General features: G+C 40.5%; 1 protein-coding gene across 2 annotated transcripts in view; it reads left to right on the top strand.

Moving 5' to 3' along the window:
• WWC2 (WW and C2 domain containing 2) overlaps positions 1 to 12,734 on the top strand; it is a 170,851-nt gene that overhangs the window by 106,326 nt on the left and 51,791 nt on the right. For both annotated transcript variants that reach the window (XM_060136278.1, XM_060136279.1), the window contains one exon: positions 9,183 to 9,262. In XM_060136278.1, the coding sequence (XP_059992261.1) occupies positions 9,183 to 9,262 (80 nt within the window). The remainder of the gene's footprint in view (positions 1 to 9,182; positions 9,263 to 12,734) is intronic.

The following is a 12,734-nucleotide window of genomic DNA, read 5'->3' as shown; positions in this document are numbered from 1 at the left end:
GGGTGAACATCACCTTCCATCGTGTTCTTTTCATGGTCTCATGGAGACAAAGCCCAACTGCATAAAATTGGGACCCAAAAGGACCAAACCCTCGGTGTGAGAAGAGCTAGGATTAAACTCCTCCAGCCCTGCCACCCCAACATACCTGCCACTGCCATCACCCACCAGAAAGCGTAGGAAAAGTGACCTGTTTGGAGAAACAATGAGAAACCATTCTGACCTCTGAACATATCACCATCTGACACACCTTATATGGGTTTGCAGGCTGAGTTCACACTTACCTGGAAGGTCTGAGAAACTGCAAGCTAAACACTTACTTCGAGCTGTGGCAGGTGTAGAAAGTGGCAGGTGGCTGCACTGCCAGTTGCCTGGAAGTGCATATCCTCTCCGGAGAAACGCACCTGCACCTGTGTCTTCCACAGGTAGAACTCTAAGGGTACAAACTCATAGCCAAAAATCACAAATTTACACAGAAACAAGGTCACATCAGTAAGAACCAGCAGAAAAAAACAGACAATAGAATCAGGTCTTCAAATGCTTCAGATTTTGTTGATTTTAGATACAGAATGTAAAATATGGGTGTTTAATATGTCAAGAAATAAAAAAGGAATTGAAAATATGAGTAAGAAAGATACTATGACTGTGAAATGACCAAGGATATATGGGAAAAGAACTAAGTAGAACTTCTGTAAATTAATCATATAATGGTTAAAATTCAAAGCTGCCAGAGGAAAAAAGATTATTTGCAAAGGTCTGACAGTTAGAGCGATACTCCTGACTATTCCGTAGTGATGACGAAAGGAAAATGATAAGGTAATACTTTCAGTGCTCTAAGAGAAAATAACCATCAACCAGAATTTTATACACAGGAAAACATCTTTCATGCATATGAATGAGATAAACATGTTTTCAGACAAAATTTGAAAGTAACTAATGGCACCAGAAGTTCTTCACCATTGGAAATACTAAAGAAAGCAGGAAAAGAGAGAAGAGAATAGAAAAGGCAAGCCAATGAAAAGTTTAATGTAAGATGGGTAAATTAAACCCAAATAATTAGAAATAAGTGTAATTGGATTAAATGTTCTAGTTTAAAAGGCAAAGATTTACAGACTGGTTTTGGAAAGAAAAATCTACCTATATGATGCTTATAAGGGACACCAGAAACAAAGATACAGAAGAGTTAAAAATAAAAGGATGGGTAAAAAAGATGCAACAATCAAATTCTAGTCAGAATAAAGCTAGTATTGGGACTTCCCTGGTGGTCCATTGGGTAGGACTCCGTGCTCCCAATGCAGGGGGCCCAGGTTCGATCCCTGGTCAGGGAACTAGATCCCGCATGCATGCTGCAACTAAGAGTCCACGGGCTGCAACTAAAGGTCCCGCATGCCGCAACGAAGATCCCATGTGCCACAGCTATGACCTGGCGCAGCCAAAATAAATTAAAAAAAAAATAATAAAGCTAATATAGCTTTGTTAATTTTGGAATAGGTAGATTATAAGGCAAAATGCTTCACTAAGAAGAAAAAAGAGGGCAATGAATGTGTTAAAATATGAGCCCCCAAGTATAATTGAGCACAGTTACAACAACACCATGTTGAGTAAATGAAGCTAGACATAAAACAGTACATACTGTATGATTCCATTTATATAAAGTTCAACAAAGACAAAACCACTTACAGGGTCGGAAGTCAGGATAGTGGTTACTTTGGGGAGAAAGAAAGGGTTAGTAATTTGGTGGGGCACAGGAATGGCTTCTGGGACTTCTTGAACTTTTGACCTTCCCATGGGTGTTTTACCATTCATTTATTGAATGGTCTACTTAAGATTTTCTTTTTTCTTTTTTGTAGGTATGTTATACTCCTAAGTTTAAAAAACTTAGAGGCTACTTAATTTGGAGGAGCACCATACACTTCTAAATAATAATGGGTGCTCTTTGATAAAATTAGTGAGTAAAACGTTGAGAAAAGGGATATTTGTGTAGGCCTCACAGTATCTCCCCACAAATATGTATTACTTAGCTCTGGTGATTTTTAACATGTCCACTAATCTTTGATACTCCTCTCTTCTTGAGTATGGACTGGCCTGGTGATTATCTTCTAACAAGTAGAGTTTGGAAAGGGAAAAACAGTAAACTTAAAGTGAAGAAATCTAGGGATTTGCTACCATAACTAAGTGATTAAGTTTAACATCACCAGTGATGTCAGGTTGACAGCATGTACCCCGATATCATTCGATGAGAAGGACACATCACCTCTGTCATATTCTTCCTCCCAATCTATAACCTCAGTCTGATTATGAGAAAGCATCTAACAAACCCAAGGTACACTTCATGAAATATCTAACCTATTCAAAAGCAAACAGGTCATTAAAGATGAGAAAAGACTGAGGAAGTGTCACAAATTGGAGGAGTCTAGGGAGACATGACAAGTAAAGACAACATGGTCGGATCCTGGGGGATCCAAGTAAAGTCTGTAGTTTAGCTAATACTGTTAGTAGTGTCAGAAGAGAATTGGAGAAAAGTTTTAGCCTTGCATGCATATACTAGAAAATAAGAAAGTCTTAAAATTAATGAGCAGTGAATTCCATCTAAGAACAACAGAATAAATCTGAAGACAGTTGATGAAGGGAAATAAAATTAAGGGAAGATATTATTTAAATAATAAACATGGCTATAATAGAGGAGATCAACAAAAGCATAATTTAGTTCTTTGAAAGAATAATAGAATTGACAGGTGTCTGTCAGGATTGATAAGAGAGAAAAGAAACAAGTAAAAATATACAAGGAATGAAGAGATAAAACTCTAGATGCTTAAGAAATGACAGGACATTTTGAGTAAATTTATACTCTTACATTTTAATTTTGAGATGAGATGAATAAGTTATTACTAAGATATTGTTGACCAAAAATGACTCCAGATGAAAGAAAGAATCTGACCAGCCCTGTTACTATCAGTGAAATTCCAGATACACCCTGAAGATTAGGCTAATACAACCAAATTCTGACAAGATAATATGAGGGAAAAAATAAGCCAGCCATATTCATAAGCTTAGATACAAAAATCCTAAGCAAAATATTGGTAAACCAGATGCAGGAACATTCAAAAATAGTTTGTCAGGACCAAGTTGGGCTTATCCTAGATATGTACAGTCTAGGATTTGAAAATGAATTATTCACTACACTAACAGAGTAAACAGAAATCATTAATCATTCCAATTGATACAGAGAAAGCATTCTGATAAATTCAGCTTCTAGTCATGGTTTGTTTTTTTAAAAAATCAATCTAACTAAAAATAATTGCTGTATAACAGGGCATGAGAGATGAAGAAGGAGAGCTGGCTGTAGTTTTGTATAGAGTATTTAAGGTAAGTCTCATTGAGAAGGTGACATTTGAGCAGACGCTAGACAGAGGTGGTGAAGTTAGGTGAGGAAGAGCCGGTGTAAAGGTCCAGATGTTAGAGAAGGTCTGGGATCTTCAAAGAACAGTAAGAAGTCAAATGTGGCCACAATATATGGAGAGAGAAAGTGAGAGCGGTAAGAGAGGAGGTGAGAGAGGTAACCTAGACAATGAGATGAAGACAGAATTCATAGGCCTTGGGGACCACTGTAGACTTCGGATGTTAATCTGAAATAGGAAGCCATTTGACCAGGTGTTTATCATTTGTATTAATATTTGTTTTGCTAGTTTAAGTGATATATAATGATACCATGATTTTCAATTTTGTCTTTGTTAAGAGGTGATTTTTTTTTTTTTGGTGACATTCTACCTTTTCTATTTCTGTTTACCAATTTATTTTTTGAATTTAACAGCTTTTTGAGAATTAATTCCCATACCACACAGTTCACCTGTTTAAAATGTACACTTCAGTGGGTTTTAGTGTATTTATTGTTGTATCCCCATCATCACAATCTAGTTTTAGAACATTTTTGTGTCCCCTAAAGGGAACCGCGTACTCCATTAGCTGTCACTGCCCATTCTGCACAACCATATCCTCTATCTCCAAAGCCCAAGCAACCACTATCTATTGTCTTCCTCTCTAGATTTGCCTATTCTGTTATACATTTTGTATAAATGGAATCATACAATATGTGGTCTTTTGTGAGCTTCTTTCACTTGGCATACTGCTTTCAAGGTTCATCCATGTTGTAGCATGTGTCAGTACTTCATTTCTTTTCATTGCTAAATAATATTCCATTGTACAGATACATCACATTTCATTTATTCATTCACCAGTTGGTGGGTATTTGGGTTGTTTCCACTTTTGAGTGATGATAAATAGAACCACTACAAACATTCCTGCACAGGTGTTTATGTGGATATAAGTTCTCATGTCTCTTGGGTTTATGCCTAGGAGCGGAATTTCTGGGTTATGTGGCAACTTATTGGTTTATTTAGCAGAAAGAGATCTAGAGTTGACCTTCCATATTTTTATCTATTATTTGTATCTCAAGGTAGTATATTTCAAAAATGTTTCATATTTTTCTCAGTAGGTTTTGTTTTTTCCTTTTCACTGTTGTTAAACAGAAGTTTGGGATTTTTAAACATATATTCAATCATCTCGTTTCTGATGACAGAATCCATTTATTAGTCATCACAAGTGGTCCTAACAGCATCTGGGATTCTGTTTTCCGCTATTCTTTAGTAATGTCAAACATGTTTTTATTATTAATCCTCTGATGATCTGGAGCTGATTTCTCATTTTCTTTAAGGGTGACTTGAGAGAGGAGGCGGGTGGTGAGGATTTTTAGTGAGGTGGAAGCAGTGGTGATGAGGAAGATTTCCAGAAGAGCAAGATGACAGCTGCCCTTTGTCGGCTTTGCTTAGGGAGCTCCTGGCAAGATGACGGAGGGAGTGGTGAGAAGGGACAGTAGTCGTCAGTAAAATGTCACTGTGATCATTGTAACTTTAATGTTGCAAGGGTCACTCTTAGGGCAGATTTCTGAACCCTGCCTGTCTTGTGATCTTCCCAAGGTCCACACGTTCTGGAATTTACTTTTCCTTCATTGCCATCTTGTTTCTCCTTCTTTTAAAAGAAAACTTATTACATGCTAGGATTGTAAGAGATGGTAAGAGGCTGTATGATTTCCAGTCGTGCTTATCCCATTGAATCACTCTCTTTCTGGATTTCAGAACTAACTTTAAAGTCAATTCAAAACGTCAGTTGCTTTGGTGCAGTGGGTATAAAAGGCAGGGAATGTGCAAAAGTCGTGGGTCTCTCTGCCTCCGATTTGGGACTCTCGGGTTTGAGATTTGAGCCGTAGACATAGGTCTGGAAAATTAGATGGTTGGATCCAGCTGCAGAGAGTTCACCACGTATTGATATAAGGCAAAAACAGGCTCTAGGGCTTGTGAGGCTCTTCACATATTCAGCTTGGGTGGGATAGAAGAATACTGACATGGGGCTTCCCTGGTGGCGCAGCGGTTGAGAGTCCGCCCGCCAATGCAGGGGACACGGGTTCGTGCCCCGGTCTGGGAGGATCCCACATGCCGCGGAGCGGCGGGGCCCGTGAGCCACAGCTGCGGAGAGGCCACAACAGTGAGAGGCCCGCGTACCGAAAAGAAAAAAAAAAAAAAAGAATACTGACCTTTCTAAGGTAGAATAAGGGCCATAGGCTTTATTTAGGTCATTTTGCTACAGTTCTAGTTTGTCTTTGATCTTATATCTATTATCATGCCATTAATAACTAAAACTTTTATAACTGTAGTTTTAAAACATTCTCCTGGGTTCTAGACCGCTCTCTGCTGCTTAGTAGCAGGGTAACCTTCAGCAGATTACTTACTTATTCTCTTTAGGTCTGAGATTCCTCACCTGTAAAATAAGAATTTAAACTGTATCCATCTACTAGAGTAGTTGTGAGGGTTGAAAGCACAGTGCCTGGAATACCTGAAGTGCTTGGCATTTTAGCTCTCACTGTTGTCTCCAAGTAGAGTCCACATTGTGTTAAACGTGCAAATCAGCATTAGCGTAACCCTTAGCTGGGATCTAAGGACATTTGTTTTCATGTTCTGTGTCCTACATTTGAAAGTGGGTTGGAGAATGAGAGTAGAAACAGTGATCCTCCAATAGCTAACGATACCAAATGGTTCTCTGAGAAGAAAGGGTGTTGAACAGTTAAGACCAAACTCATAAAACCAGAAACAATCGGAAATAATGTTGGGTTGGAAATAGCAGTATCTGTTTTCACTTATCATTATAATAGAATCAAACTTTTTCATCCTTAACAAAATAAAATGCACATTGATATTTGGCAGCTGGAAATCATTCAGGTAATCCACTCAGAAGACTCCCCAAAATGAAAGCAGTGGCTTTCAGTCAACTGTAGGTAAAACAAATAATGTGGAAGAAAACACAGGTGTTAGCCTCCTTTATCATTGTCACCCAACATACAATAAAATCTCACATCACTTAAGCAGAGAAGAGTCTGAATTGTCAAAAGTTAAATTTACAACGATCATTTTTGAAAGAAAGTAGATGGGTGTGTCATCGCAGCCCAAATGATTTTAAGTGGCGTGCCATTTTATGACCATGAGATACACTAATTGTTTTAATTCAGTTGTGCCAAGAGGGCTTGATAGTACCATGTTTTTTTTTTTTTTGTCAACTGTGTTTTCAAAGGTAGAGACAGGTTTCAGCCCAGTTACTATTGATTTTTGGATTTCTGTTGTTATTTTTAAATAAAAATATGAAGCTTTTTGGTGAAAAGCTTTTGAGAGTGCTGTCAGAAGTAGAATTACATGTGGAATGAGCTGTCGGTTACTGATGGCTCCTGACATGATGATAGTCCGATACTAAAACTGAAATGTCTTTACTGGACACTGTGAGTGAGCTTGTTGCTATGCATGAATATTAAAGCACCTTCAAGATCCTTCTCTCTGAGGGCAGCCCTCCTCCCCTGGCCTAAGCAGTCCTCTCCTCCTTTGGGTTCCAGTAACATTGTTTGTACCTCTCTTTTAGTTAGGAATTGGGCCTTGCAACACAATTCTTTCTATTTCCTTCTCCCTAATAAAATGTAAGTGCCTTAGGGCACAAACTGTTAGGCCTTCAGATTAACTTAACAGATAAATTATTGAACATTACTGTATCAAAAATATTGTGCCTCACGGTCTACAAATGTGTCACAACAGCCCTTGTCTTTGTCGTTTGGTTCCTCATAGGGCCTTGTCCCCCCGGTTACTTTTTTCCCATCTGTTCCACGATGCTCTCTGTTTTCCTCTGACTTCTCTGGCCTCTGCTTCGCAATGTACTTTGTCTCTTTCTCTCGTTGACCTGTGAGCGATGCAGATGCCCAAGGTGTTCCTGAGCTGCCTTCCCTGCTCCGTACACACTCTCTAGTTGATCTCGTTTATCCTCGTGCATTTAGAACAGCATCCTTACGTCAGTGACTCTTTATTTTATATCTCTAGTCTAGTCTAGTCCTTATGTCAGTGACTCTTTATTTTATATCTCTAGCCTGGACACTTCAAGTCCACATATTCCACTTGCCTTGAAGTGCCATGGGTGTCAGAAAAATAAATGTCTCACAGAAACCCTTTATCTCCCCCCCAGGAAATCACCTTCACATACCCAGGATTTCGGAAGTGATCTTTGACACATCTTCTCCCTCACCCTCCACATTGAGTCCGCCACCAAGTCCTGTTGATTCTACCTCTAAAATGGATTTTTCCTATAGCACGGCCCGCACGCCAGGCAGGATGGCCCCTTTGGGCCCCTCTGGTCCAAGCACCATAGAGTCTCCACAGTGATCTTTTAGAAGCATGAAGCAGCTCATGCCTTACAGTCCCTCCTTGATTCTCATTGTTCTTAGGAGGAGATCTAGAAATCCTCAGCATGGCTTCAGGTTCTATGTAATCAGGCCTCCTTTTGCATTCTCACCTCATTCCACGCGCCACCTCTGTAATCCAGCAGTGACAGCGTTCTTTAAATCCCAGAGACTTGCTGAGTTTCCCCTCCCACAGTTTAGGGTTTGTCCACAGGCTCTACCCTGTGGGGACCCCTTCTATCAGTGAAGCCCACGAACCCTCTCATCTCCTCAACCCCTCAGACTAAATTAGGTCCCGTCCCCCTTTTAGATCGTGAAGTATCCTGTGCTTTTCTTTTATATCACCTATGGCAGTTGGAAAGGTTTATTTCGTTGGACAATCATTTGCTCCATATGAGGCCCCCTCGTTGTCCTGTAAGACACATAAGGGCATTAGGTCTGTTTCATTCACACTTTCAGCCCCAGGACTTGACACATTGCGCAGAATCAATAGGTGTTTGTGGAATGGGTAGAATAAATAGGAAGTAAAAGTGCAAAACACAGGGAAATACTATACAACAGGATGTGCTTAAAACTTAAGGCTATAACTCACTATATGGAAATAAGTTTCTGACACCCATGAGAATACCTTCAGTTTGTGACTGAACCAGGCTTGTGCCATTTTCCTGACCTGCCAAACCTTAGTATTCTTATTACCAAAGATAACAGGAAGAGAACAATTTGTATCAGTTTGACAACAAATATTTATTGATCCCCTGCTGTACACCTGGTTTTATTTTACAAGCTTGGGGTACAGCTGGGTGACGCTTCTTACTTTCCCATGGGGGACAGACAGGAAACAAGTACAAAGACAATTTCAGCTCTTGGAAAATGCTGCGAACTAAACAAAACAGACCAATGGCCTGGGTGCAGTGGCCAGAGAAGTGCTGTTTGCAAAGGTAACGTGGAGCTGAGGCCGAGTGACAGGGAGTCAGCTAGTGAAAAGCTGAGGGAAGGGCCTTTTAGCCGGGGGAACAGCACATGCCGAAGCCCTGAGGCTGGAACAGCCTGGCCTGTTTGGGGAACAGAGGGGTGGCCAGGGGTCCTGGAGAGTCAGGAAGGAAGGGCAAGCGCAGAGTCCGAGAGACCCTGGCTGACCATCCTGCCTCTCCCCGTAGTGGCTGTTTATCACAGAGCGCGGACGATCGCGATGTCCGGCTCATAGCAATGTTGCTACGTCCGATGATGAGAGGAAACTTGAGTAGTAATGCACATCGCTGATAATCTGCCTTCCATAGAACGTATGTCCAGGAGAAACTAGTCGAGTCAATGTCAAACTAGTGGCTGTGTTTATGTGTTTAATGGTTTACTAATAGATTACCTTTTTAAACTGTGTTGCTGATTACTTACAAACATTCATATTTACATTGATTTCTCACAAAAGGTTAAAAAGCTGAAGCGAGAACTGTCACAGATGAAGCAAGAATTGCTCTATAAAGAACAAGGCTTTGCAACCTTGAAACAGTGAGTATGAAAATACTGAAATTGACTCTCGAATAATCCAAAGCCCCTGAACCGATACAAAGAAAAAAGAAGTATAGATTACATAAGAGTTTTCTCAAAGAGAAGTAGAATACGAAGTGCAAAGCTCTGCACCAAAAAAAAAAAAAAAGCAAAAATCTTGGGAAAATCTATACACTTGAATAGGTGTGAAATGTTCACTAATCTTTGGCGATCCAAGGAAACCAAAGTGAGAAACTTAGCTTCGTCTCTGGGCCTGCCAGCCTGCTCTCAGTTTGAGGCAGAGCCAGGAGATCGAGCCCAGGAAGGGCCTCCCCCTTCTCTCCGGAGGCTGGGCTCTGTAAGCCTGCGCCCGCCGAGCCCCAAACTCGGGGCCTGTCCGCCTCTGGCAGCCCCAGAGGGACCTAATGCTGTCTGATCTCAGGGAGCAAGTCGGGGGTGTCTGCAGAGGGGCTGAGTGAGTGCCTCGGCTCCCGTGTTCCCTCTGCCCTTTCCTGCTCCATGCTGAAGTCTGCTGGACCCTGGCTCCAGCTCGAGCTGAGTCAAATGAGAATGGAGATGACGGAAGGTAGCAGGATCTGGAAGTCCCTGCCCCATTCCCAGCCCCTGGAAGCCACTGCCCTTCTGCTGACGAGGCCCAGACTAACTGAACCCCAGCAGGCACACCGAGACCTTCCAGCTCCTGCAGTGGCCACCCCAGGGTCTCCGATGCAGGGAAGCAGCGATGGTTCATCCAGCACACAACCACAGGGAGGGTTGAAGACATCATCGCTTGAAAGGCATCCAGCTGCGTTTCCCTTCCCTCCTCCTTGCTGCCCGGTTCAGTGCCCCCCGTAGCAATGCAGGATTCATAGGGGCTTCCCTGATCGGCGGGTCTCTTGTTCCTCCTTGTCTCCCTTAGCAGTATCCAAGGCAGCAAGGCGTTACCCCGTTAAAGATCCCACGTGTTCGCTGGCCAGGCCACATGTTCTGTGTGTGTGGTTGACGAGTTATATTTCGGGACCCCAGTCACTCCTCTTGACCACCAGCCACATGACTTTCATCTCAGACATTTGGTTTACTGGATCAGTTTTGTTTTTGACACTCACCTCACGTGATCATGACCATGATATTCTTTCAGATGCTCCCATCCTGGTGGTTCTCTAACCTGACTGCATATTGGAATAATCTGAGGAGCTCTTAAAAATCCCTGTGTCTTGTCTCCAGCCCAAGTCAGATTCTGTGAGACCCCCATGTGGTTCTCAGGTCCAGCCCTGTTCAGAGAACCTCAGCTGGTTGCAGAGCGCCCCGAAAAACTGAACAGACCTGGAATCACCTAAATGTATTATTTAGTCAGTTGTACATCAGCATAACGGAGGGCTTTGTGGTGGGAGAACCACGAAGCGTTTAGCCACACGTTGCATACTTTTAAGGCACATGAAATTATAACTCATTCACCACTGGGATTAAAGGTTAGCCAAACTTGCTGTTTTTGTTATATTGATGTAACAATGCTGTATTGTTTCAAAGCAGTTTGCTTGCAAGCAATTTTTATAGGAATCCAAGGCATGTTTAAGAATCTGTCAATAACATTCCACAAGAAAACAATAGACATTTGTTGTAGAAATTCAGGCTTTCTCTTGCAGTGATTCTAATCCGCTGAACCAAGAGCAGAAAGATAGGATATCTAACATCAGATTCCTCTCGTAGATCAAAATAAAGCTATAGACAAAATAAAGCTGTTTTCATCCAGTTGTTCAACACCGTACTACTAGAAGATTGAATAATAATTGATTGAACCCAGAGACCATACTTGTCAAGAAACCGCATTCCTGGTACTATAAGGGGACTTTTTACTTGGGTTACGACAAAATATATTTCAGGAAAAGATTTATACAGAATCCCACTGCAGGATTCTGTAACTTTTCACTTATTCACAATAAAATGGAAAAAGTTTGTGGAATCTGGAATTAGGATGTAATTTAAACCCCGGTTTCTATTTTACTTGATGCAATAGTTTATGCTGGATGAATGAATGTAGTTTTATTCTTTACGTTATTCATTTCAGACTGTGGTCCCAAAGTTGACTTTGGCCTAAGCGATAGTGTAGCTTATGTGTAGGTGGATGCCAGGAAGAGAAGCATATTTCCGCTTTGCCACCTCCAGTGTTCACTCAAAACTGGAAAATGGAAAGTGCTGAAACACCCAGCAAGCCAAGAGTATATACAGAATCTATGAAAGTTTGGCTCAGGGGGTACACATTTTCCAGGGAAGGCATGCAAATGGTAAGATATAGGGAAAAAATTAACTATAGGGTACCCAGAAACCAAAAACAATGTTTCTTTAATTTTTAAGGGATGAAAGTAAAATTGTATTTCTCAAGAACAAAAAGCACAGTACGTACTTCGTTTTAAAAAAAAAAGTCAGCAACTTATGCTGATACTTTATTTTATGGTCAGTTAGGGTCAAAAGAGAGAAAAAGGGGGAGATGAAAAGTGGAGGAGAAAAAGGAAAAACGTGGAGGTAGAGGGCAAAAGCAATAGTTAAAGTAAAGTAGAAATGTTCGGAAAAAGGGAAAGAAAGACCAAAAGGGGTTCCCTGGCGAATGCTGCATGGAGGTGGTTCTTGTCGTATTTAACTTTTGATTGAGCAGTGGCTGTCCGAGAAATTCTCATCTATTTTTAAAGCTCTCTGACATTTAAATTAGCAGTCTTGAAGTAGCCCTGCTTTTATTTTTCAATATTAAAGTTTATTTCTGAAAACTACTCACTGGCTTTTATTTTCAAATGTCAAAGTTGATTTCTGAATTAAAGATTTGTTTTACTATTAAATTCTGAAGGTTTTATACAAATCGGAAGAAATTACTTGGGCTTTAGAAACTGCCTTTGACAGTTTGAGATACCTATATTACTAGCTGTTTCATGAAATCTCACAGATTCTTTTTCTTATTAAAATAAGCTTTTTGCCTCAACTAAGTGAGTAGATACACACTTAAAGGTGTCAGCAATTTCATTGATAAAGCCCTCCTGAAATAAATATAATCAACCGATATTCAAACTACTTCTGGGGTTCTTATCAAATATTCTAAATGTAATAGTCATAAGAGCCCCAGGCCTAAGTCTTTCATGTTGAGGACAGTTGTGCTACTTAGCTAAGTGTTTATGCAATTTACAAGCTAAATTTGCATAGACTTTCTGGTCTCAGTTTCTTTTTTGGAAGAAACATGACTAGGTAATCTCTAGGGTCCCTTCCCATCACAAATACTCTGTGTATGTGTGTGCACGCGCACGCGTATATGTTTAATTCAGTGACTTCATTGGTTATACTTTTTTATAGAATGACCTTATGATAAAATTAATTTTATTCTCTTGGGTTCTTTAAGACTTTAATTATTTGTTCAGCATCGTAAAATATTTTCTAAAATGGTACTTGTTATCTACAAGTACTATTTTAGTTATCAAGTTATCTACAAACTGCACTTGTTTGGGTAAACTTT

This window comes from Lagenorhynchus albirostris, chromosome 21, assembly GCF_949774975.1.
Source record: "Lagenorhynchus albirostris chromosome 21, mLagAlb1.1, whole genome shotgun sequence".
Lineage (NCBI taxonomy): Eukaryota > Metazoa > Chordata > Mammalia > Artiodactyla > Delphinidae > Lagenorhynchus > Lagenorhynchus albirostris.
The sequence above is the reverse complement of the archived record's forward strand: the minus strand, read 5'-3'. Positions and strand labels throughout refer to the sequence as shown.